A 27,182-nucleotide genomic window follows, 5' to 3' on the forward strand; every position below is an offset into this window, starting at 1 on the left:
AATTGTGATCATCAATGGCGCCATCAACATGGTACGCTCAATTGCAATCTCAACTCTTTATCACAACTTCGCACAACTAACCAGCAAGAGCACTGGGTCGTCCAAGTAATAAACCTTACGCGAGTAAGGGTCGATCCCACGGAGATTGTTGGTATGAAGCAAGCTATGGTCATCTTGTAAATCTCAGTCAGGCGGATTCAAATGGTTATGGATGATTTATGAATAAAGCATAAAATAAAGATAGAGATACTTATGTAGTTCATTGGTGAGAATTTCAGATAAGCGTATGGAGATGCTTTGTCCCTTCCGTCTCTCTGCTTTCCTACTGTCTTCATCCAATCCTTCTTACTCCTTTCCATGGCAAGCTGTATGTTGGGCATCACCGTTGTCAATGGCTACAGTCCCGTCCTCTCAGTGAAAATGTTCAACGCGCTCTGTCACAGCACGGCTATTCAGCTGTCGGTTCTCGATCATGTCGGAATAGAATCCAGTGATTCTTTTGCGTCTGTCACTAACGCCCCACAATCGCGAGTTTGAAGCTCGTCACAGTCATTCAATCCTTGAATCCTACTCGGAATACCACAGACAAAGTTTAGACTTTCCGGATTCTCAAGAATGCCGCCATCAATTCTAGCTTATACCACGAAGATTCTGATTAAAGAATCCAAGAGATAAACATTCAAGCCTTGTTTGCATGTAGAACGGAGGTGGTTGTCAGGCACGCGTTCATAAGTGAGAATGATGATGAGCGTCACATAATCATCACATTCATCAAGTTCTTGGGTGCGAATGAATATCTTAGAATAAGAATAAGCTGAATTGAATAAAAGAACAATAGTAATTGCATTAATACTCGAGGTACAGCAGAGCTCCACACCTTAATCTATGGTGTGTAGAAACTCCACCGTTGAAAATACATAAGTGATAATGTTGATCATTGGCTTCGGCCCCAGAGAGGGAACCAGAAGAACCAAGATCTGATCTAAGATCTAAAGTGATCAAAGGATGAAAATACAATAGCAAAAGGTCCTATTTGAAGAGAACTAGTAACTTAGGGTTTACAAAGATGAGTAAATGACATAAAAATCCACTTCCGGGCCCACTTGGTGTGTGCTTGGGCTGAGCATTGAAGCTTTCATGTGTAGAGATTTTTCTTGGAGTTAAATGCCAGCTTTTGTGCCAGTTTGGGCGTTTAACTCCCATTCTTGTGCCAGTTCCGGCGTTAAACATCGGGCAGTTTTGAGCTAATTTGGAACGCCGGTTTGGGCCATCAAATCTTGGGTAAAGTATGGACTATTATACATTGCTGGAAAGCACAGGATGTCTACTTTCCAACGTAATTGAGAGCGCGCCAATTGGGCTTCTGTAGCTCCAGAAAATCCACTTCGAGTGCAGGGAGGTCAGAATCCAATAGCATCTGCAGTCCTTTTCAGCCTCTGAATCAGATTTTTGCTCAGGTCCCTCAATTTCAGCTAGAAAATACCTGAAATCACAGAAAAACACAAACTCATAGTAAAGTCCAAAAAAGTGAATTTTAACTAAAAACTAATAAAAATATAATAAAAACTAACTAAAACATACTAAAAACATACTAAAAATAATGCCAAAAAGCGTATAAATTATCCGCTCATCAAATACTTTCGTGTCCATGCATATATATGTGTGTGCGCGCATGTTTTTTTATTTCTTGGCAAAGGATTTGGTCGCCCTCTCTAAGACATGGCTATCAACGACCCTTTCCAAAAATAATTATGATTTGAACCTCATTTTTTATCTAAGTTGCAAAAGTCTAATTGATTTGGAAAAGTATAGGTAGACAATGAAAATAATAAATAATGTGAACAATAGATATATCGGATGTTCATTTTATTAGGTGTGCAGATGGTTATTCTAATATTAAGATTTAGGTGGATAATTTGGAGGTGTAGTGTGCTTTGATTTGATTGGTGGTTGTTCGTGTTGTTCAAAAAGGTTATTGATTACTGTTCTAGGACTTACCTAGAATCGGATGATTTGGCTCAACTGAGAGACCCAAACGTTAGAAGAGGGTGGTCTCCGAGCTGTTATTGCTTGAGGAGCCTTCGTCCGAGTTGTATGTTTTGAGGAATAGGGGGTGGTACCTGCAGAGACACTCCGATGCCTAAGTCAGCAAAGGGTAAAGCAAGTTTAAGTGTATTGGAACTTAGTTTTACCTGAGTGTGTCAGTATATTTATAGATGATGAACCAATAACCACCGTTAAAGTAGTTCCACTTCTAATGATGGATAACCGTCCCTTTATCTTAGGATTGTTGAGATATCTCTTCTAGAAGTGGGTGAGAAATTTGAGGAGGCAGATATTTATTTGAATCTGCCAGCACGTGTAGCACGTATCGAATCTGACCTAATCCGACCTTTTCAGGAAGTCGGACGGATTAGTAAGGGTCAATCCTTTAGATTGGATCTTATTAGCTTAATTGGGCCTAGCCATTGCATTATGTTAGAATATGAATAATTACCTAGCATAACCCGATTGATTTTTTTAACCCAATCCTAGTTCTCACTCTCCCAAATTGCAGACAGAACAACCTACAATGGTCCCCATTTTCTTCTTCCTCTGCCACTACCTAACCCTTTGTGCTCCTAATTTCAAAGACAATTAAATTCATTCCATCCGTCTAGTGTTGTGCTCTATACCATCAATTTGGAACTTTATTGTTCTCTCAATTTGGAATTTTATTGTTCACCTCCTTCCTTTCACCTTGGCCCAGTCAAGTCAATGTCAACACGTGTCAGGTGCGATGGCCCAATTGTTTTTTCCTTCTTCACGTTTTCTTAGCCTCTGGTTTTTTTTTTTATTTTCTGTGGTACAGATTGGTGGTAAATGTAATGTAGTGTTATAGTTTTGCTAAACAACACAAATGAAAACTTCCACCGTGGGATGATGGAAAAAAATTAGGCCCCCGAAAATCTTGGGTGAGCTTGAAATATACAGTGATGCGTCAACATATATACTTAAAATAACAGTTTTAGTAGATAACAAACCGATAAACATACAAACATAGTAAGGGCAAAATATTGATCCTTGGTGAACGGTGGACCAATATTTTGTTGGTGAAGCACGTCATCAACATAAAATTGGAACAGGAGCGAGAGTTCAACTCTGTTTGTCTGAGTCTCTCTAACGACAATGCAAGATTCCACGTCATGCCATGACAGCCTCTGACCCAATGGATAAGAGCTCCAATCACCTACATTGACCTCTCACATTTCTTTTCTATTAATACCTTCCGCTTTTAGATCCCATTTTGGATTTGTAGCGCCTTTCATTTTATCTAATATGACCTTCGAGTTCTCAACGAGAAAACCCACTATTTTAGGATTTAATCTCAATTCTCAAGTCTCAAAATTCCCGTGTCTTAAGGATTTTTTTATTGATTATGGCTGTTGCTGGGGTTATTGGTGGTAATTCATGGTCATGGATGCAATTAAGATGTCAAGAAAGAAAACAGAAAAGACTTGAGATTTGTTGCTCCTCATCATCTTCTTCTTTGACTGATTGTTACAAAACCTTAAGAGTCCAACCCGGTGCGTCTCAATCCGAGGTTAAGAAGGCTTTTAGACAGCTTGCACGGCAGGTTTCATCCCCGGTCTCCTTAATTAATTAATTAATTAATATTTCAAAATTCAATCGATTGGAAGTGTTACACAGTCAATTGAGTTGTGCTATAGAATACGAGTTTTTTCTTATTGCGAATCAATGAGTGTTTTATCCCTTGATTTGTAAAAATTAGGAAAATCGTATTTGTTGGTAATCAATCAATTGAATTTTGTACGGTAAAATGGGTTTTTTTTTTCAAGATTCGATTGATTGAAAGTCACATAGTTGTTCTTAAGAGAATTAATGAAAAAAGACAAAGATTTTCCTCACCACAACTAATAACATAAAAAAAACATAGGAATTAAAGATGAAGAGCATGAAAACTAATAGCATAAAAAAGATAAGAATTAAAGATGAAGAGCATGGAAATAATTCTATTGATGTTGTATAATATGAATGGGACTAGGAGAGGCTCTAAAAATTTTGATCATGTTGTCAAAAAAAGACTTCTAATCGATTGAATTTTGAGAAAACATATATTGTCGTGCGAAATTCAATTGATTGTATTACACTTCTAATGGATTGAATTTTGAAAAAATATTGTCGTGCAAAATTTAATAGATTGTATTATACTTCCAATCAATTGAATTACCAACAAATACGATTTTTCTAGCTTTTACGGATCAAGGAATAAAACACTCATTGATATTGCCAAAATATTTATAGAAATCACAATTAATAAAAGATCTATTTCATTGTTATTTTGTTTCTAATTGTTAATAAATATGATAAATGAATAATAATTTATAAAATAAAAGATAAATTTTATAATTAAATAATATATAAAAAATTAATTTATAATTAAAATGAAATAAAAATGATTTGATAATTATTAAAAAATTTAAAAAATATATTTTATTATTAAAATTATTTAATAATTTAAATGTTATGGACTATTGAATCTTTTGCCATGAAAGTTAACCGAACAAACCAATTTAAAGCTTGCTTGTCCTATACGTTTTTTTTTTTCCACGTAATAACTCACAAACCAAAAGTCTAAAAAGAAAATGCTGTAATTCTATGTAGCTTGTTTAGCTAGTTAATTAAAAAGCTACTCCTTCAATTTACTTAATTCCCTTGAATATTCTATCTAGGCCACGTCTCTGGTGGCTCCATTTAAGGTAACTATTGGTGGCTATATGTTGACTCTTTAATTGAGAGTTGACATGTGATATTATTTATTAGAGTGATTAAATGAGATATAAAAATGGTTAAGCATGATATTGTGGTAATTTCGATATATTAATCTATGGTCGTTTGAAAATTTATTATATCTTACTAATTTTACAATCAAAATATATTATATGTTGTTTTTAATTATAATTAAAATTAAATTATTTTTTTAAATTAAAAAATTTTCACATCTTTCTTATTAATTTTACAATTAAAATATTATAATTAAAATTAAATCTTTTCTTTTAAAATTAAAGAATTTTTTTCTTTACTAATTTTACAACTAAAATGTGTCATATATTATTTCCTCATTGCAATTGAAATCAAAATTTTCTCTCCAAAATTAAAGAATTTTTCCTTCCTTTTTCTTCCTTTTTTTATCTCTCTCATTCCTTCAACTACTTTATCTATATCATTATCAATGACTAATTACGAATTTGACAATCAAAATATGCAATATGATATTTTTTAATTGCATTAAAATTAAAATTAAAATATTAAAATTAAAATTGAAATATACTTATATTATGTATCATATATTACTATCTCATATATTACTATCTAATTTAATAACCAAATGTGTCACATGATACCCTCTTACTAAAATTGAGAGAAAATATTTTCCTTCAAAATTAATAAACCTCCTTCCTAAATTTTCTCATCTACCTCTCTATTTTTCTATTCCTCCCTACCATTTTCACTCTATATATAATTTATATTTTATATTAATAACAAAATATGTCATCCGATATTTTTATTATAATTAAAATAAAAAATTTTCTTCTAAAATTAACAAACTCTCGCTCTTATTCTTCATTTTTATCTTTCTCTCTATTTTCTCTCATTCTCAATTTGTTCTACTTTTCTGTTCTATAGAAAATAAAATTAACAAAATAATATAATTCAAATAAAAAATATTATTATTATATACATATTTTTTAGGTTTTTATTTAGTTTTAAATTTTTATCGCTTATTTTTTTAATTTATATTTTTATTTCTCTTATTTCAAATATTTATTACGAAAAATACTGATGTTATAATTAAAAATTTGAATCAAGATTCAATTGTTTAAAAAAAATTAATTTTAAGTTAATTTTATAACTATCAATATAATTTTTTTATACTAATATCTAATTATATTTTTATATACATAGAAAAAATATTATTTTTAAATAATAAGTATAAAAATTAATTATTTCTATTTATACAATAAATTCAACACTTAATTAAATATAAAAATATACATGATAAATTATTTTAAATTTTAGATAATAAATATTAAAATTAATTATTAATAAAATATTATACTTTTTCATATAAAAATAATAACTAAAAATTGACGAAAATCAACACATTAATTATAAAAAAAAAGAATTAACACATTTATCCAGTTCAATTAATAGATTTACTTCAGTTTAATAGAATCATAAATACGGTCAATAAAATAATACTTCTCGAGATGTCAAATTCATAAAAATTACACACTAGCCATCATAGCCACCACACTAGAGTAGCCACCATAGACAGCACCATCTATCTATAGTCACAGCATACTCTGACAATAATGAACTTGTGTTACTTATTAGCTTGTGCACTAATAACATATCAAATGATACATGATAATGTATAAATGAAATGACGAATTCAGGAGAGTGATTGGGATTAGAATTAAAAAGGATTTCGGTTGAAGTTTTAACTTTTAGGGATTAACTGAATTGAAGGAGGGGATATATAAAGTATTTAGGCCACTTAGTAGGTTCTATAATACAATGTAATATATATATATATATAGTATAGGCAACTTCTATAGAGTATGTATCCTTATAAGTTACGATATACGGATACTAACACAAACACGAGACACGATACGACATACGATATGTGGATACACGAATTTTAAAATTTTATAAGACACATGGATACGATATATATATATATATATATATATATATATATATATATATATATATATATATATATATATAATATTTTTTAAATAAATTATAATAATATTTTGATATTTTATTGGTATTAAAATATAAAATATTAAAAGTATTTAAAATTTTTTATTTTAATGAAAATATATATTATTTCTAAACTCATTTCAAGAATACATATTTTTAGACCATTCGGTCCAAGAATACTCTCAAGTAGGGGTGGCAAGCGGGGGTAGTCTGCTCCGCCCCGCCTAAGACTAGCAATATATACCCTATCCGCTGGTATCCAACCCGAACCAACCCGTTCGGGTAGGGTTGTCTACCCTACCCGCTGCGGGTAGGATAGGATAGGGTACGAATTTATCTGCGGGTAGAGTAGGGTACGGGTTTAGGGTATACCCTACCCTACCCGCACCCTAATATATATATATATATAAGTTATGTATGTAGTGAAGAAAGTGAGTGTTGAACTCACAATCTTTCTCTTATAAAAACTTGAAATAACCACTAAACTAGTTGATGATCATATTATTTATAATTTTATGTTAGATTTCTTTAAGATTTTATTGTTTTTAATTTTACTTTGAACTTAGTTTTTTATTTTCTATTTTATTAATATGTATAAAATTTGGAATGGTTGAATTTTATATTTGCTTAATTTTTTTTATTTTTCTGCGGGTAGGGTAGGGTTTAGAACTTTAGGATGCGGGTATGGTTAGGGTTGAGAGATTCTCAACCCGTGGATAGGATAGGGTAGAGTTTTAAGAAAGTTTTCAACCCGCGAGTAGGGTTATGGTAGAGTCCAAACCCTATCCATTGCCAGCCCTAGCCCTGCCCCGTCAAAAACTTGCCCTTTGGCGGGCTGGCCCGACCCCCCCCCCCCCCCCCCGCGCCGCGTGCGCGCGCCTAATGAGGCGGAATTGAAACCTCACCCCGTCCTGCCTAACAGCAGGCTGGCGGGTCAAACCTGTCAAATTTCCTTTTTTTTACTATTAAGTATTAAATAATATATATAATTTTACAACTATTTTAATAAATTTATAATTTCTAAAGATATAAAAAAATTATAATTTCTAAATTCATAAATATTAAAGTCTTTATAATTATAAATATATAATAAACATAATCATAAACCAAGTTTTTTGAAACAAAATAATAAAACCAACATTGTCCAAAGTAAAATAAATATTGTCCAAAACATATAATTAAACATCTACAAGTTTAGAACATAATTAATCAAATGTAAAACATAATCCAAAGCACTAAATTAGAACATCTTAAAAAAAAACCCCTGAGCCTGGCGGGGAAGCCCGTCCCGCCCCACCAAAGCCCACGGTTTCAGCAGTGCGGGTTAGGCGGAATTTTGATAAGTGGCAGCCTCAATTTTTCAGCCCGACCCGACAGGTTTAGGCCCGTTTGTCACCCCTACTCCCAAGAGTACTCCACATACAAACAAGCCCAAATAGAATGATCAACAACTCTACATTTTTCATTATATCACATGTTTATTTCTGCTTTCTTTTATTCTTCTAGAATGTGTGAGCCAGCTGATATTCATTTTGTTAGCATTCTATTAGAATATTCCACAAATTAAAAAAATTTGCTAGATATGATTGTAGATATGATGAGCTCTGCTATATCCATTCATGGTAAAGATCGCAAATCCAAATAGAACACCTTCTTCTTCTCCTTCTCCTTCCTCTATCACACCCACAATGGATGATAATGATTTGAACCCCTCTCAAAATCCTGCTAGCCCCTTCTATATACACCCAAGTAAAAACCCAACATCAATTCTTGTTTCCCTATTCATACCAAACAACTACCATTCTTGGTGTCGTTCCTTCTCTATGGCCATAATTTTCCAAAACAAATATGGCTTCTTGACAAGCTCAATCCATTCTCCTTCTTTTGATGACCCACTTTATCCTGCCTGGAAAAGGTGCAATAATTTGGTCCTTTTTTTATTATTTTACTCCGTTTCACCTTTCATTACCCAAAGTGCCATTTATCTATCTACTACTTCTTTTATTTGGGAAGATCTTTGAGATCATTTTTCACAGTCAAACCTATTGCGCATTGCTGAATTACAGGAGAAAATCTATGCACTTAAACAAGGCTCACTCTCTGTCACTGATTTTTTCCTGCCCTAAGACTCTATAGGAAGAGATGGAAAATTCACGCCCTCTCCCTCTGTATATGCCCAGCAAAGACTTACCATATCCAAGACTTCATCATCCGCTTCTTGAAGAGACTTGATGAATGTTTTTCAGTGGTAAGATTCCAATTACTTCTCCTTGATCATTTGCCTCCAGTCACTCGAGTTTTTGCCATGGTAATTCAGCAAGAGAGACAATTACAAGCAGCTTCTAGCATTCTGGATGAACAACGAAGCAACGAACTATTGCTGCTGCCACTGAAAGTCAACGACCAGGACACTATCGCAAACACAGCTTTAGTTTCTCCGGTAGAGTACGCGGTGGGAGTTCCTCCAAGCAATGTACTCATTGCGGAAGAACAGGGCACATGGTAGACGTGTGCTATGAAAAGCACGGGTATCCACCTGGACACCTGCAATACCCTAGACGACCGTACGTTGGTGATCACACTATTCCCGCCATCAACAGCGCCGATTCCTCCGTTACCAACCTTACTCTGTTCTCCAACGGCGCCGCTCCATCATCCTTTTCATACAGCCTGGTTCAAGAAAAAAAAAAGCTATTAGGGCACCAACTAAACTAGGTCTTGGATTGACCCAGACCCAGCATACCGCCTTAATGAGCTTTTTGAAAAGGGTCGAGGCCCATAGTTCAGTGTCTAAGGATGAGATCAAGCACTTTAGTTCCTCTTCCTCTCAATCTCAAATTGGGCTTCTCCCCAACTTAAATTTGGGTACCATATTTTATGTTCTTCTCATATTTTTTTAATTTTAAATTTTGCATCACACTCTATTTTTAACGGTGCATGGATGTTAGATTCAGGTGCCACTAATCATATTGCCTCTAATTTCTCTTATTTTATTTCATACATAAAAATTAAGCCAATAATTGTCCATATGCCCAATGGTTCCAAAGCTATAGCATCTTTTAAGGGTGTAGTTCAACTTTCATCCTCTTTAATTCTTTCTGACTTATTCTATTTACCTTGATTTCATTTTAATTTAATTTTCATCTCAAAACTTACATCTAAACTTCCTTATGATGTTACTTTCTTATAATTTTCATATATTGTGCAGGAACTAAACAGTTTAAAGATGATTGATTTGGGTAGCTTAAAAGAAGGATTATATGTTCTTGAACAAGCTTTCCACAACACAAATTTATCACCTTCCTCTATCAACTTTACAAACATTACACCCATTACATCTTTAAACTTATGGCATTTTAGACAAGGTCATCTGTCTGAACAATGGTTTAATGTCTTGCATAAACAATATCCCTTTATTTCTTTGCATCATGATGAACTGTGTGATGTATGCCTTTTTTCTAAGCAACCAAAGTTTTTCTTTTCTCTTAGTAATAATAAAGCTAGCATGATATTTGAATTATTACATATGGATATATGGTGACTTTTTCGTCAAAACTCAATTCACAATCACAAATATTTTTTTAACCATAGTTAATGATTTTAGCTACTTTACTTGGGTCATCTTGTTAAAATAAAAAAGTGAGGTATCTCAACATATCAAAAATTTCATTGCTTTAGTTGAAACACAGTTTAACTCTAAGATCAAATTTATTCGATCAGATAATGATCCAGAATTTCTTTTGACAGCTTTTTATTAATCAAAAGGCATCATTCATCAACAAAGCTACGTTGAAACGCTCCAACAAAATGGGAGAGTCGAACGTAAGCATCAACACATTCTAAATATTGCTCGTACTCTCATGTTTCAAATCAAATTTGCCTACCACCTTTTGGTCTTATGTTATTAACCATGTAGTTTATTTAATAAATAGAGTTCCATATGTCATTCTTAATTTTAAAACTCCTTTTGAAACTCAATTTAATAAACGACCCAATTATGATAAATTCAAAGTTTTTGGCTGTTTATGCTTTGTTTCAACTATTTTGAATCATCGTTCTAAATTTGATTCAAGAGCACAAAATAGTATTTTTCTTGGTTATCAAAATGGTTTTAAAGAATATATTGTTTATCTTTTTTAACATAAGGAAATTACAATTTCCAAAAATGTGATCTTTCATGAACTTATTCTTCCCTTAGCCAAAATCAATCACCAGCCGACACAAAATGATTCCACTCTTATACCACATTAAAATAATCCAACCCCAAATAACACCAATACTTCATAAGCACCCTCAATTCCTATTGGGCCCATTCCTTTACCCAATGACCCATCCCATACTTCAAACCCACTTCACAATAATAATTTTCAGCCCCCCTTCTCCTGGAAGCACCTAACCCTCTCTCTCTCCGGATTCTCCTTCGTTTCTTCCTCCCAATCCCATTTACCTTGTTGTCCCAACTTTTTCTTCCAATGTCGTTGGTGAACCTTGTTCTTCACCTTTGCCAGTGACCTCTCCCCCGTCCTCTCCTTCTCAATCTCATACAATCCCTCACTCCATTGAGCCAATCAAACCGGACCAATCATTGTTCCCCCGTCCACCCGACACAGCCACTGTCAAACCCGACTTTTCACTCGTCTCTCTGATTACGTCTGTAATACTTTTTTTTAATCCCCAAACTTATTCATCCTCAAGCTCAAGGTATCCTCTGTCTTCAGTCTTCTCTTTTGCTTTATTTTCTACCTCACATACAAAGTTCCTCTCATCTTTATAATCTGACTGTGAACCAAAGACTTTTTAGAATATTGTTAAGGTTTCTCATTGGCAGCATGCCATGAGAGAGGAAATTACTGCAGTTGAGATGAACAAGACCTGCGTTCTGGTTGAGTGTCCTCCGACCGTAAAATTCATTGGGTGTAAATAGGTTTAAGAGATTAAACACCAGTTTGATGGTAGTATTGACCGCTATAAAGCTCACTTGGTAGCCAAGGGTTTCACATAGACAGAAGGGGTATATTTTCTTGAAACATTCTCACCGGTAGTGAAACCTATAACTATCAGAATTGTTCTTGCTCTGACTTCAATTAAGGATTGGCCAATCCAGCAACTTGATGTTAACAACGCTTTTCTTCATGGCGATTTGACGAAAACTGTCTATATGGCTTTACCCTCTGGCCTCAAATTTTCTCAGCCAAATCAATGTTGCAGATTGCTCAAATCATTATATAGATCGAGACAATCCAATAGAATGTGGTACGAGAAACTCTCCCTTCTTCTTGTTTCTTATGGATACCAGCAGACGGTTTATGATTATAGTTTGTTCTTCAAAATTCTGGGCATTGACATTTGCATAATACTGGTTTACATTGATGATATTATGATTACTGGAAGTTCTTCTTCTGAGATAACAATAATAAAGAGACTTTTGGACTCTAATTTTAAAATTAAAGACCTTGGTACATTGAAGTATTTTTTAGGTATTGAGGTAGCTCATTCTTCTCGGGGGATCTTTCTATCACAGAACAAATACTTTTTGGATCTTTTGAATGATTCTAGGCTTCTGAGTGCAAAACCCGCAGCTATTCATATGGATAGTACCACTAGACTTCATCAAGATGATAGTCCTCCTTTGTTTGATCCATTTATTTATCGGGGTCTTGTGGGACGGTTGATTTACCTAACCACAACTCGTCCGAATATCACCTACGCCACCCAATAGCTTAGCCAATTCATGGCCACTCCTACTCATGTTCACTATGCAGCAGCTCATCGAGTACTTTGATATCTAAAAAATAATCTGGGCAGGGGCCTTTTCTTTTCTAGATCTTTTAGTCTTTAGATATCTCGCTTCAGTGATTCTAATTGGGCAAGTTGCCCGGATATTCGTCGTTTATTAACTGGTTATTGCTTCTTTTTGGGAGATTCTTTAAACTCTTGGAGGACTAAGAAGCAAACTACTATTGCTAGATCTTCAACGGAGGCTAGGTACCGAGTCTTAGCTAATACTACATGCGAGCTTTTATGGATCTTGATTTGTTACGGTTTCTTCGTGTGTCTTGTGATCGTTCACCTGTTCTGTTTTGTGATAATTAAAGCGCCTTACACATTGCTGCCAATCATGTGTTCCATGAGAGGACTAAGCACTTGGAGGTGGATTGTCATCTCGTTCCCCAAAAGGCTCAAGCTGGCGTAATGAAGTTACTTCCTGTCCCATCTTCGCGACAATTGGTGGATATATTTACCAAGCCTCTCCAACACATTCCTTCCATGCCAATTTATCCAAGCTTGGGGATTCTTTTATTCACATGTTTATTTCTCCCTTCTTTTATTCTTCTAGAATGTGCGAGTCAGCTTGTATTTTTCATTCTGCTAGCATCCTATTAGAATATTCCACAAATTAAAAATATTTGCTAGATATGATTGTAGATATGATGAGCTTGTGGAAGTTGTATAATTACAGCAACATACAGCAGAATAAATCAAGAGAAAAATATTACACAAATTTTACCTTTCTCTTCTCTTTATTGCCTAAAATTTAGTCCATGTTAAGAATAAGACTGGATACGCTAACACGTGATGGTATTTAGGTATGTCCAAGTATGTCCGGAGAAGAATTTTTTATTTTTTATTAAGACACGGTTGGACACGGCAGGCATGCGTCCAGACGAGTGTCGATGAGTGTCGTATCCGAAATGTATCCAACACACAGACACGGCAACTCAGCAAAGTGTTCGTGCTTCATAGCTTATAGGTAATATCAATATCAAACAAATTATAGGTGTAGCTTAAAGATAAGAGGTGATCTGATTATGAGTTTATTAACACAAATGCGGTTTTGTTTTGGCCGAACGGGAAATTGAAAAAGGTTGGACTTTTCAACTTAAAATAGAATCTGAAACAAACAATATAATAAACTTATTTTTAGGATGTTGAGCGCTTGATTTTTTTATATAAATCAAATAAATATTTTATTTATTTTAATACATAATTTATAGAGTATTTACAAATTTAAATATACATGTCACATATCGGATACACTAGATATAAGAAAGATATATACATATCTGTATATCACATATTCAGTGCACTTAAAATATGACACGAGTTTAAAAATTAATATCTCAGACGCACTCAAGATCAAACTTTTTGAAAAGCTTGTACATATATCGATACTGAACATTCGATATAAGTTGATATGTTTTTTGGATGTAGTGCATTCGAGATGTGTGTAAAACAAAATCGAATACTCTGCATCCTAAATAGTTACGTCCAAAATAATTCACTTATATAAAGAGTCTTAAGCACCATAACTCATCACAATCCATCCATACACTACATTCTTTTCTCCCTATATTCATAGATATATATCACTAATAGTGAGTTTTTCTTTATGATTGTTTATCTAAATGAAGTTATAAGAAATGGTGAGGATGGAATACTATTTAAGTGATGTTCTCTTCTGATGCTATGCACTTATCGTTTAAATTCTATTGATACACTGACCAATGTCATCTTAATGAAAACAGGTGCAGATGGTTCTAAGGAGGTTAAGAGGGTTGGATACATATTTCTATCAGCCAGGGGCGAAGCTACATACATAGAAAGGGGGGCAATCGCCCCCCCTAATTTTAATTTTTTACATGTAAATTATATGTAAATTTCAGTTTAGCCCCCCCTTAAAATTTTATTTTAGTCTTTTTTTAGTGTGTAAATATTTTTGGCCTCCCTCTAATATTTCTTCTAGCTCCGCCCCTGCTATCAGCGCTGCTGAATGGAGGATTTTAAAATAGGATATTTTAGGTTCAAGTGATGACCATGTGCAGGTAATGTTCAACGTGTATGCAAAACTAATGTCGGAACATATGATTAAATGGTATGCTGAGGTTTGTGACATAAGTAGTGGTGGTGGGCCTTCTTCTTGAATCCAACAAGGCTTATCACTAGTGACAAATCCTATTCACTACGTCGATCCGAGTGGCCATGTGGAGGAGAAGGAGAGTGAGTCTGATTCGGAATACATTGTTGAAATAGGGTCATCTTGCGAAAGAAATAAGGGTGTTTAATTCCTTGTTACTCCGCCATTTGTTATTTTTCAAGTCACAGATGTTCTAAGTCATTATCATACTCTTGAGATGTCATACAGTTGGATGACCCTTTTAACTTTGACGAAAAAGAAGACTATAACACAGATGATAGAGGTTGAGTTTAAGGTGAGATACTCTCATGCTTTATATAAATGTCCTCTAGCCATATTTCGAATGCAAAGGATACAAAAATATTGCATGCATATTTCGAATGTACAATTTATAAAATCGTTTATTAAAAATATCTCAAATGTGTCTGATATTTAACTAAATTCTTTACTTATCTTAGATTATGAACATCCGAAATATGAACAAATTTTAATCGAACAAGTAGTGTCTGAGATATGATATGTTAAAAAAAATAATAAACACCCTTCATATTACACATAAATGTAAATAAATATTTATTTAATTTATATAAAAAAATACGTTAAATGCTGATGATAAACAATGCATAGTTTCTGGCCTTTGATGGAGATTGAGTGTGTCTACTGTCCACCTCTTAATATATACACAATTAATTTACACTTTTATTGATACAGGGAGAATTATAAAAGAAATAATTTCTACTGTAATGGATAGGATAAAATTATGGGTAAATATCATTTTCAATCTTTGATCTCTTTTCCGTGAGACATATAACACCCTAATCATCCTTAAACTTCAACTAGGTCCCCATCCATCAGTAAAATTGGACAAATCGATCCCTGCAGCCGGTTGGCAACGGATTCCCGTCTGACGTGTCAGGTGTCAACTCCAAATGATTATAGGGACTAAAAAACTCCCTCCCTGCAAAAAAAAATTCCTTTCTTCCCTTCTCCTCTTCTTCCCTTTTTCTTTCTCCTCCTCATCTTTCTCTTCGACCAGTCACCATCATTTCCATTACCATCATCATCATCAAACTTCACCTTCATGACTATCACCATCATCATCAAACTTCACCTCCATAACCATCACCGTAGCACCACCATCACCGAACCAACCTGATACGTGTTTCAAATGTTCGTGATATGAAGAGTTCAAGTGTTATTTTAGAAGATATTAATTTACATTTTTAGAATGTTTTAATTTAATTTAATGTATTTTGATTTTGTTTATTTAATTACTAGATTTTACTTTATGTTTTCGGGTTTAGGATTTTTCTATATTTTAACCTAATAAGAGGTTATAAATACCTCATAAACTAGAATAGTCGTAGTATAGAATGATTTAGAGGTTTTCTTTTCTTCTTTCTCTTCCTTTCCTCTTTCTCCTCTTCTTCTCTTTTTCTTCCTCCATCGTGCCATCTCCAAAACCACCATCTTCTCCCTCTGTTTTTCCACCTATAGTCGCCACCACTGTGGTTCTCTCTTCCTCCTCTTCTTCTCCTTCTCGCCCTCACCCAACCTCCCTCAATAGCTCACTCCAAATCCTCTCGGGATCACCAAGATCCGCGCTGCCCTCACCATCCTTTGTGCCGCCTCTACCGCCGTTGCTAACAACTCCCTCTTCCCTGACTGGTATGCCATCCAGAGTCCTTTGCCCTACCTCGTCCTCCGCAAGCACTACAAGAGCTCCCATGTGGTATCTGGTGAGACATTTAAACTCGTCGTCGAGGCTTTTTTGTTGTCCTCAATTCCTGTCTTCTGTATATATAAAGTGTATGCTGTTAATGATATATGAATTACTAGCTTTATGATATTGTCAAGGTTAATGCAAAAAGAGTTTTAAGGCTATGGAGGTAGATAGTAATGATAATGGGTTTGACGAAGAGAAAAAAGAAGAAGGAGAGGAGGAGAAGGAGGAGGAGGAAGAAGAAGAAGAAGAGGGGGTTGTTTTAGTCCCTATAATCATTTGGAGTTGATACTTAGCACTTGGCATTGACACATCATACTTCACCTGACACGTCAGATATGCAACCCATTGTCAATCAGTTGTAGGGGTCGATTTGTCCAATTTTACTGATGGGTAGAGATCTGGTTGATTTTAAGAATGATTACGGTACGATATGTCTTACTGAAAAAAAAAAGTCAAAATCAAAAAGGTATTTACCCTAAAATTAAATGATATGACTTATTTATCAAATAAAATCAATAATATGATGAAAAACGTTATCCCTCTTTTTTTTTCCTTAAGAATGTTTTTGTCAAATACATAGAACAATTTTTTTTTCACTGAAAAGTTTAAAAAGCACTGATAATTCTTAATATAAATTGAGAATGAAATATAAACTCCCAAAATATATATAAAAGTAACAAATTAATAAGTGCGCTACTTGAGTTATAATGTGAAAATATGAAATAGGAATTTTTTGTTTTTTTCTGGAAGGAAAAAGTTGTGAAAATTCAAAATTGGGCTTCACACCCACACCACGTTCAAAGGTTCCACTGCGTTCTGTTAAATAATTCCATTGCAGGTCGCTCTTGATGAAGCTCTAACTGTCTCCACTCTCCAGTCTCCACCAATCCTCTTTTCTCTCACAAACACCAAATTCAAAAGCTCCGAACCCGAAATCATCTTATGGATCGGTCTGACCCGAACCGCTTCCGTAACCGTAAACCGGCCTCCTCAACGGAACGCTTCCTTGGCGTCCCATCCAACGCGCCGCCTCTTGAAAACCCTAGCTCCTCCTCCGCCACCGACGAGCTCACTGAGGACGACGTCATTTTCTTTGGCGACGACAACGCCGACAACAATCACCTCCCTTCCACTGCCTCCTCTTCCAACTCATCCACCCCTAACCACCACCACTTCCACCATAACAACAACCACAAGGGCTTCGGATTCGGCTCCTCTGACACCTTCGGCATCCTTGCCGCTCTGCCGGAAAACGACGCCTCACCTACTGCTCCAAACGGCACGCACTTCTTCCACAAGGCCTCCTCGGTTTCGCTGTCCTCGTCTTCTTCTTCTTCTTCGTCGCGTATGATTCCCGCCATACCGAAGCTTCCGTCAGCGCACCACGATGTGTCATGTTATTATTTGACATCTTTATTAAATTGATTAATAATTTATTTTTAATAAATTAAAACTAAATCGATTTATTATAATAATAAACTCAATTGTCTACATTATAATTATTAGATCTGATATGATCCGAATTACACAATTTAATCTGAATATCTTTAAATTCTTTGATAAAAAAACAAATATATCTTCGACTTTTTATTTTGCGGACATTTAAATCCTTAAAAATTTAAAAATATAATTAGATCCCTAAAAAAATTGAGTTTATTGTTATCTATAACAATATATAATGCTAATACATGAGGTTTAGTGTCCAATTTTCTATTTCCTATTTTAACCCTACTAACATAATTCAAAAATATTTTACAGTTACTTATTTCTCTAACATATTTCCCTAACAGTTACAAAAACTCACGCATAACTTCTATTCAATTCTTTACTCCCACAATCTCTCTTTTATTTTTGTGGCCATATATGAAATGAAAAAAGGAATAATTAGAAGCCAACCAATGTTTAACAAGTGGTGATAAATATTTTTTTTTATAGATCTTATTATATTGAGGTATTCATTTAAATTATATTTTGTTTAATTTTATGTTAGTCTTTATTTATATAGTGTTGTTTTGAGTATGTCTGTGAGTACTGTACAGCAGTTTAGCCTCATTCTAATTATTCTATTAGAATTTTTTTTGTAATCATAAAAAATATATCATTTTTATTTTTTTATAATTTCATTTTTTTTGTAATTATAAAAAATATATCTTTTTATTTTTTTATAATTTCATCCATTCTACTACTTCTTTTTTGATTTCTTAATACACTTTGTTATATTTCTCTTGCTGCCATTATTTTTTTACCTTCAACACCATCAATTTTATCAGATCCATCATTACAAATTTCATTTACTACATTTACGTATAATTTTCACCTATATTTTTTTCTATTTAATTTACTTACCCAATTAATATTTTCATCATTCTTTTACCTTTTTAATTTGTCCCCAATATTTCATGTACAAAGATAGTGTTTTATCTTTTTTTTCTTACCAAGGAAGAACTATTTTTTTTTTCATCTCACATGTATTCTTTAAATATGTCTGTACCTATCAATGATGAATTGGAAAAGTCTAATATTTTAATTAAATTTTTTTTAATTACTTCATATGGGATAATATTATTTTTTTAATTTTTAAATTACAGAGTATTATATTTAAAATTTGAGTACATGAATATTTATTTTTAAATTAAACTAAAATAAATAAATTATATTACAAAAATATAATTTATTTTGACTTCTATATATCATTTGTTTGGCATATGGCACTGGTTATTTGATTAATTTATAAAAGATATAACATATAAATACTTGATAATAAACTGATAATTAATTATGGTGGGGTGAAGAGAATGGGGAAAGAGAAGAAAAAAACGAGAAAGAACAAAGTAATATAATAATGACAACTAGACAATGACAGGTATGTGTACAGAGAATAATAATAAGAGAAAAAATAGTATTTGATATGGTAAGGGGATATAATAAAAGTTATAAATTAATAATTTTAAAAAATAATGAAATTAAAGAAAATTTAAAAAATTAAATATAAAATTAAAAAAGAAAAACTATAATAACATAATAAATTTGTTATGCATAATAACAACATAATAAAATTTTTATTTTTATTTTGTTATGCATAATAACAACATAATAAATTTGTTTAATATCTTATTTAATTTAAATTTATAAATTTTATACATTCTAAAAGTTAATTTGATAATTTGGGTAAAAATTTTAAATGCTTTATGTCTTTTTTTTTTTAGCGAAACTTCAACAACTCATAAAAGTTAACAAAATAGATGGTTATAAATCAAAATGATAGACAAAATTAAAAGTTGCGAACTTGCAATAATAATACTTGTTGATAATTAAGTAGGGACGGTTGGGTGAAGAGAAGATGGAAAGAGAAGGAAAAAACGAGAAAGTAGAACAAGGTAATATAATAATAATAATAATAATAATAATAATAATAATAATAATAATAATAATAATAATAATAACAACAACGTTGAGACAATGACATGTATGTGTATAGAAAATAATAGCAAGAGAAAAAATAGTGTTTGATATTGTAAGGGATATAATAAAAATATAAATTAATAATTTTGAAAATTTAATAAAATTAAAGATAATTTAAAAAATTAAATATAAAATTAAAAAAAATAAAATATTTTTTAACAATTGAAATTATGCATGAAGATAGAGAGTGTTTTGAATATAAATTTTTATCTCGACTTCAAATTAAATACTAATTAAAAATAAATAATTAAACTTAATAATGTTTATAAATAGTTAATTTGTAAATAATATTTTTAAATTTTTATTTTGATTTTGTTACACATAATTTTTAATTGAATAATCTTGAAGCGCTTTTATATTTATTTTTATGGTCAATAAATCTGACAGTTTTTCAAGACTAAAGAAATTATTAATAAGAAGATGTATGATGAATTACGAAGAATTTTTTCAGATACACAATTTTTATACTCTCCTATTTTGTTTATTAATTATTCTTATATTTTGATATTTAAAAACGAAAAAAATAAGCATTCTTATTTATTCTATTTTTTCACTATTTATAAAAAAATGAAGACCTCTTCGTATTTAGATTCATATTTTGGCCTAGCACTTAAAAAAGATGAAGATAAATATGAATATCCATGACATTTAAGTAAAAATTGTCTTTTGTAAATAACTAACATGTATTTTGGTTTATATATATTCTTTTTGAATCAGAATAATGTTATTATCATTATTTTTTTAATTATATTTTAGTTTATAATAATTTTAATTTTAATAAAATATGATATAAATAAAGTAACGTCAACATTGAAATAAAAACATACTTATCTAATAAATTTGAAGAGTGAATGATATATTAACAAAAAAAAAATAAAATTAATTTCTTAAAAATAATAGAAAAGCGGCTGAACAGGGTTGAGCCGCTAGTTATTATAAAAAATTTGGTTTTTTCTAATTTATTAAAAAATTAAAAAATAACCAGTTCATTAATACGTTCAATAATAATACGACACATAAACGTTTTTACAAAAGGACATTTTACACAACTTTATGAGAGCATTTCCTTTTATATTTTACATATAATAATGCCTTTGTTTGGCATGCCTATGATAGAGTTGTATGAGATACCGTCATAAAATTACTCATTTTAAATGACTAAATAATTATATTTTTAATAATTTTTTTAAATAAAAGTTTTTTTAGATTTATTTAATTTTTACGAACTTTAATTTTTTATTTATCTTTATTGTTTTTTTCCACTTTTAAGATTCTTCACTAATAATGGAATTTTAAATTTTTCGAATATAAAATTTTAATACAATGTTATGAAACTATTTATTTCAAAAACTTAAACTAATAAAAAAGATAACATGAATATGTTTAAAATATAATTATTTATATTATATTTTTTTATCAAAATTAATTTGTTGAGAATAATAATTTCATGAAAGTTACCTACTATAATATAAACTTCTTAGCTACCTAAACTTTGTCGTTCCCTTGCTGTCAGGAGAATATATAACTCCTTATTGTATATTCTTGTGGCAGGACTCCTATATATTATTCTCAACTAAGCTACCTAATTAATTTGTTCAAGATGATCATGGTTTTGCATGACATAATTTCCTAAGTTCAACGTGCTTATATAATTATTGCAAATAAAAATAATTTCCTAAGTTCAACGTGCTTACATTATTATTGTATAGAACGTACATAGATCATAGTGGATTTCCTATTTGTCTCCAACCTTATTTAGCTTAGCCAACATCGTGAAAAGAAATAAACTTCAATTCGATGAATATTGATAATAAAGACAAGTTCCCCCTTCACATAGTGCTTCTCATCACGTGCACAGTGATGTTACATGATCAGTAATTAAGAAGAGTTGTTATTGGATTATGGTTAACAGTAACTATAAGAGTGTATGTGTAGTTGAAAAAATTATAAATAATTCATAAAAATTTTAAATAAAATATTATATTTTTATATTTAATTTAAAATTTAAAAAATTATTTTTAAATAAGTTTAATTTTATAAAATTAAAATACTATCATTTTAATTTTTATTTTTTTATATAATATACTTAATTTTCATAAAAATAAATTTTGAATAACAAAATAATACTCGAATCACACTACTCTAATTATATATCCATTGTCATAAGCAACTTAATGGAAGAAGCACTATATGCATGACTATATATACTTTAGGTAGCACTTAATTAATCAACTGCGGTCAATAAATGATCAATTGAAACAATTTGAAGATTTAAAAAAGTGCAGAAGTCAGTATTTTTATTAAAATTTAGTCAGTATTTAGTATTTATTTAGACACTATTATTAAAAAAATATTTTTTATTTTTTAACGTGTTTGATAAATTTTTAATAATAAAAATAAAAATACTAAAAAAAATTTAAAAGCTATAATTTACATTTTTTTTAAAATATTTTTTTCTTAAAAAAAAGATATTTTTTATATAATAAATAAATAAATAAATATTTTTATATAATTATATCCAAACATAATTGATAGATAAAAAGATCTTTTTGCATGAAAAACCCAAACATAAAATTACTTTTATTTTTTCATAAGATCTTTTAAAAAAATATAACTCAAAAAAAAATATTTTTTTAGAAACTCACCCAAACAAACCATAATCTACAAAAAAAAATTGAATAATTTTACATTATTAAAAACATTAATAATAATTCATTAATAACTATAAATCACAAAATCTACTATTCTCAACACTTATCTTTTATAATATATATATATATATACTTATCTTTTATAATATATATATATATATATATATATATATGCTTATCTTGATTCACTGACATAAACGTGGAAAGCTCTACATTCATAGTTTGATAAGTTGCACCATCATATCGCACTTATAATTATTTATTTGGAGTATGGTTGAATAGAAGGTATTCATCCTCCTTTAAATAAGTAAAAAATTTGGATCTTATTTGGGTTAATTTTTTTTCAAGAGTACAGTAATGCATGGAAATTAAAATTTTTAGTTAAAATCAACTAATTTTTTAAAATTCTAGCTTATAAATCATAGATTTTTAATTTTAAATCATAAAATTAAAAATTACAAGAGAACTGTCTATACTTTCTTTTTTTTTTTTAATTACAAGATCCCTATAAATTACAATTTATCAATAAAGATTGTATTAATTATCTTATATGGTAATGAAATTTGAAAAAAAAATTGTTGTCAAAGAAAAATACATAATAAAAATAATTACTGATATAAAATTATTTTCATGCTGAATCATCTAACAATTTTTATTTTTACATAAAAACAAATACGTATGATTGGTGACTATAATAATTTTTTATCGGAGATAATTACAAATCAACTATGTTACGTACGTGTACATTAAAATCAACGATTAATATAAAATAAAAAAATATATGAAACCAATTTAAAATCAGTCAAAAATAAAATAACTTAATTAATTATAAATATAGTAATTAGTTTTATTTATTTATGATTTAAAATATTGATTATTAAATGTTTTACCACATTTAAATTAGGAGGAGATACGTTTATTATTATTGCAATTGTGAATTACGGAAACTAATTCAATTAGCTTTCGTACCATCTATGTAGATGTTTTGGATTTATCAAAGGCATTTGGCTGGTTCTTGGCTGAAATCATCTTAGTTCCCTAGCATTATTGATATAAAATATATATTAAAATACAAATATATATTAAAAATAAATTAAATCACACATATATTTATACACAGATGTATTAATAACTGATTTTAGTAACTAATTTTAGTATACAAATAGCATTTTTGTTACAAATAACTCATTCTGCTAGCTACCAATTGTCAAATCATCAAGGCAATTAATGCATGTTTTCATCCAACGGCTTATAAATTATTGTTCTTTGTGCAGGAATAATGTTCATACTAACTTATATATTTGGTTCATGGAGTAGCTTTATTTCAAACATTGTCAGCAAGGAATATATATAAAGTAAGTTATGGTTGTTATTGGCTGATTTTCTTTGATTACCAAATAATGTTAGATAGACAAAAAAAATAGTCAGAACTTATCTTATTTAGCATTAATTAATTATTGCAACAATTAATGAATGCTCAATAAAGTAAGTTATGACTGTTTTTTGCTGATTTTCTTTGGTTACCAAATATTTCTGATATATTAAGAATTGAATTCTGTGACGCCGCCAGCATTGCTAGCTAGCACTAAGAAGTCAAGTGGAGTTTTTATCTGAATATATAATTGAAATGTATCTCGTATATTTTTTTATAAATTAAGCATTCGTTGCTTATTGAGTTAAATCTTAGCTTAGCTTGTTATACAAAGTAACAAACACTATGAAGAGGGGATGTAGCTGTTACATTTGGGGCATGAGTATGTTGGTGTTGTTTTTGGGAGTAAGGTCCCAACTCACAACAGATTTCTATAACACAACATGCCCTAATCTTTTCAAAGTGGTAAGGAGACAGGTTCAAAATGCCCTCATGAATGAGATGAGAATGGGTGCTTCTTTGCTTCGTCTCCACTTTCATGATTGCTTTGTAAATGTAAGCTAATTAACAACTTAATTACTATGTTATATATTATTGGTTATTTTTGCATTACATAATAATCTTGGGGTATGTATGTATGTTTTGGATGATCATCAGGGTTGTGATGGATCAATATTGCTAGATGGAGGTAACGATATTGAAAAGTTAGCGGGTCCAAACTTGAATTCTGTACGAGGATTTGAAGTTATAGATACAATCAAAAGTTCTGTGGAGGCTGCATGTAGTGGAGTCGTATCTTGTGCTGATATATTAGCCATAACCGCTAGAGATGCTGTTTTCCTTGTAATCATTCTATCTTTTTATTCGTCGCTCACATAAAATTATCTTCTTATAAATACGATAAATGATAATTGTTTGATGATTTGACATATTTTATTCAGAACCACTGAGATAAAGGTGTCTAAAACAATTTTTTTCAAAATGTTTTCTAATAATTAAAATTTAATAAATATAATCAATTAAATCGTGTTATTTTTGTTAAAATTAGGTCAGACAAATTAATTTGACCGAAAAAATATTGAATCAAATTTTAAATCGGTCTAAATTAATATTATTTTTTACAAAAAATGACTATAATACGCTTATTATAGAAAATGACTAAAATACTCCTATTATATATATATATATATATATATATATATATATATATATATATATATATATATATTTGAAAACTCTAAATCTTAACTTTATGATGGCAGAGAAGTAAAGGGTTAGAATTTAAAATTCTCAAAATTAATAAGGGTATTGTAATCATTTTCTATAATAAGTGTATTATAGTCATTTTTTATAAAAAAATAATATTAATTTAGATCAATTCAAGATTTAATTCATTATTTTTTTCGATAAAATTAATTTGTCTGACCTAATTTTGACAAAAATAATATAGTTTGATCGATTATATATATGTGTTAAATTTTAATTATAAGAAAACATTTTTAAAAAAAGACGTTTTAGACGTTTTTATTGATGTGATTCCCATTTTACACTTATTGTTCTGCTAGGTTGCATTTGATCCTAAGAAGAAGAAAAAAAATAAAACATAAAAAATAAGACACAAAGATTAATGTTCTTAGATTTTATTTAGTGATAAACTAAAACACGTTATAAAAATTTAATTTATTTATTTTTCATTAAAAAAATTTAAGAAAAATATAATAATAAAAATATAAGTATAAAAAATTAGCAAGAATAATAAAAAATAAGGTGTATCTTCTGTTAGTGTTTTTGTGTCTTTTCTATTATAATGGACACAAAATACACTAATTCATTATCTATAGACACAATATCTTTATTCATATCTCATCTATTAAATACGATTTTATGTCTCTGTATTCCTATTTCAGTGTTCGGTATCTATAAATAAATGCAACCTCAAGTGATTAAAAGTTTTTAATGTTTTGTAGAGCGGTGGTCCATTTTGGAACGTTTTATTGGGTCGACGAGATGGGACAATTTCAAATGGAACATTGGCAAGTCAAGTTCTTCCAACTCCATTTGATCCATTGAATACTATTATTTCAAAGTTCACTAATGCAGGCCTCAATCTCACTGATGTTGTTGCTTTATCAGGTAATAAAACTAAGTATGAGGCGTAATAATAAGGAATTATATTGAAGATACACGTAAGGTGCAGTCAAATTCACGTGAAGTTGATAACTGAAAGTCATTAGATGAAAATTTAGTCAAATCATTCAACGGCTCTTAACTATCAACTTTACGTGAAATTGATTACACCTGAGTTTCCACCTTAATTTAGACTAATAATACTAATTTGTATGTGAAGGTGCTCATACTATTGGGAGAGGAAGGTGTGTACTATATAGCAATAGATTATTCAACTTCTCAGGAACAGGTTCACCGGATCCAACACTAGACACTAGCATGCTTTCAGATCTACAAAGTTTGTGTCCCCAAAATGGTGATGGAAACACAACTGCTCCACTTGATAGGAACTCCATAGATCTATTTGACAACCACTATTTCAAGAACCTACTCAACTCCAAGGGCCTTCTTAGTTCTGACCAGATACTCTTCTCTAGTGATGAGGCTGTTTCAACTACTAAGGCTTTGGTCCAAACCTATAGCAATAATTCTGCACTTTTCTTTGCAGATTTTGCTAATTCTATGATTAGAATGGGAAATATCAATCCTAAGACTGGCTCTGATGGAGAGATTAGAAACACTTGCAGGGCCATAAATTCCTAGTATATATTTGCCATTATATCACGATTAATTAATTAGCAAGAGATGTGAAATAAGGTAGAAACTTCAATGGAAGTTGATAGCTAAGAGTCGTTAAATAATTTGACATGTTTGACTGAATTATCATCTAAAGACTCTCAACTATCAATTTCATTGAATTAACTGAATTTCCACCGTGAAACAATAATAACAAGATGAAGATCATCATGATCAATAGTGTAGTTTAGTTTTATTTGGTATTGGCGGTGTCTTGTTATGTTGTTCATGTTCATCAGCAGTTTAATATATGGTACTCAAATGTATTACAATACCAATTTCAAGAAGATTATGAAATTGATAATTAATAATTAACTAATGTAGTTCGTAATTAATTTCCAGCAATATATAAATGTATATATTGGATAAATTCTTCTAACATAAAAAAATTGATAAAATAAAAAAAAATCTAATTATCTTTAAATTAAGATGCTGAAATTTATAATAAAAATTATAAATTTAATTAATCTATATTAC

At 30.6% G+C, this 27,182-nt stretch overlaps 1 protein-coding gene across 1 annotated transcript; it reads left to right on the forward strand.

The window, feature by feature from the left end:
* The first annotated feature begins 24,212 nt into the window (after nucleotides 1-24,212).
* On the forward strand, nucleotides 24,213-27,020 carry LOC130967305 (peroxidase N-like). The gene is made up of 4 exons (XM_057892124.1): nucleotides 24,213-24,458; nucleotides 24,561-24,746; nucleotides 25,871-26,036; nucleotides 26,251-27,020. Exons 1-4 carry the CDS (start codon nucleotides 24,249-24,251, stop codon nucleotides 26,670-26,672), a joined length of 984 nt encoding a protein of 327 aa, XP_057748107.1. The 5' UTR covers nucleotides 24,213-24,248; the 3' UTR covers nucleotides 26,673-27,020.
* Nucleotides 27,021-27,182: the final 162 nt, after the last annotated feature.

The sequence above is a fragment of the Arachis stenosperma genome, chromosome 1 (genome assembly GCF_014773155.1).
Source record: "Arachis stenosperma cultivar V10309 chromosome 1, arast.V10309.gnm1.PFL2, whole genome shotgun sequence".
Classification (NCBI taxonomy): Eukaryota; Viridiplantae; Streptophyta; class Magnoliopsida; order Fabales; family Fabaceae; genus Arachis; species Arachis stenosperma.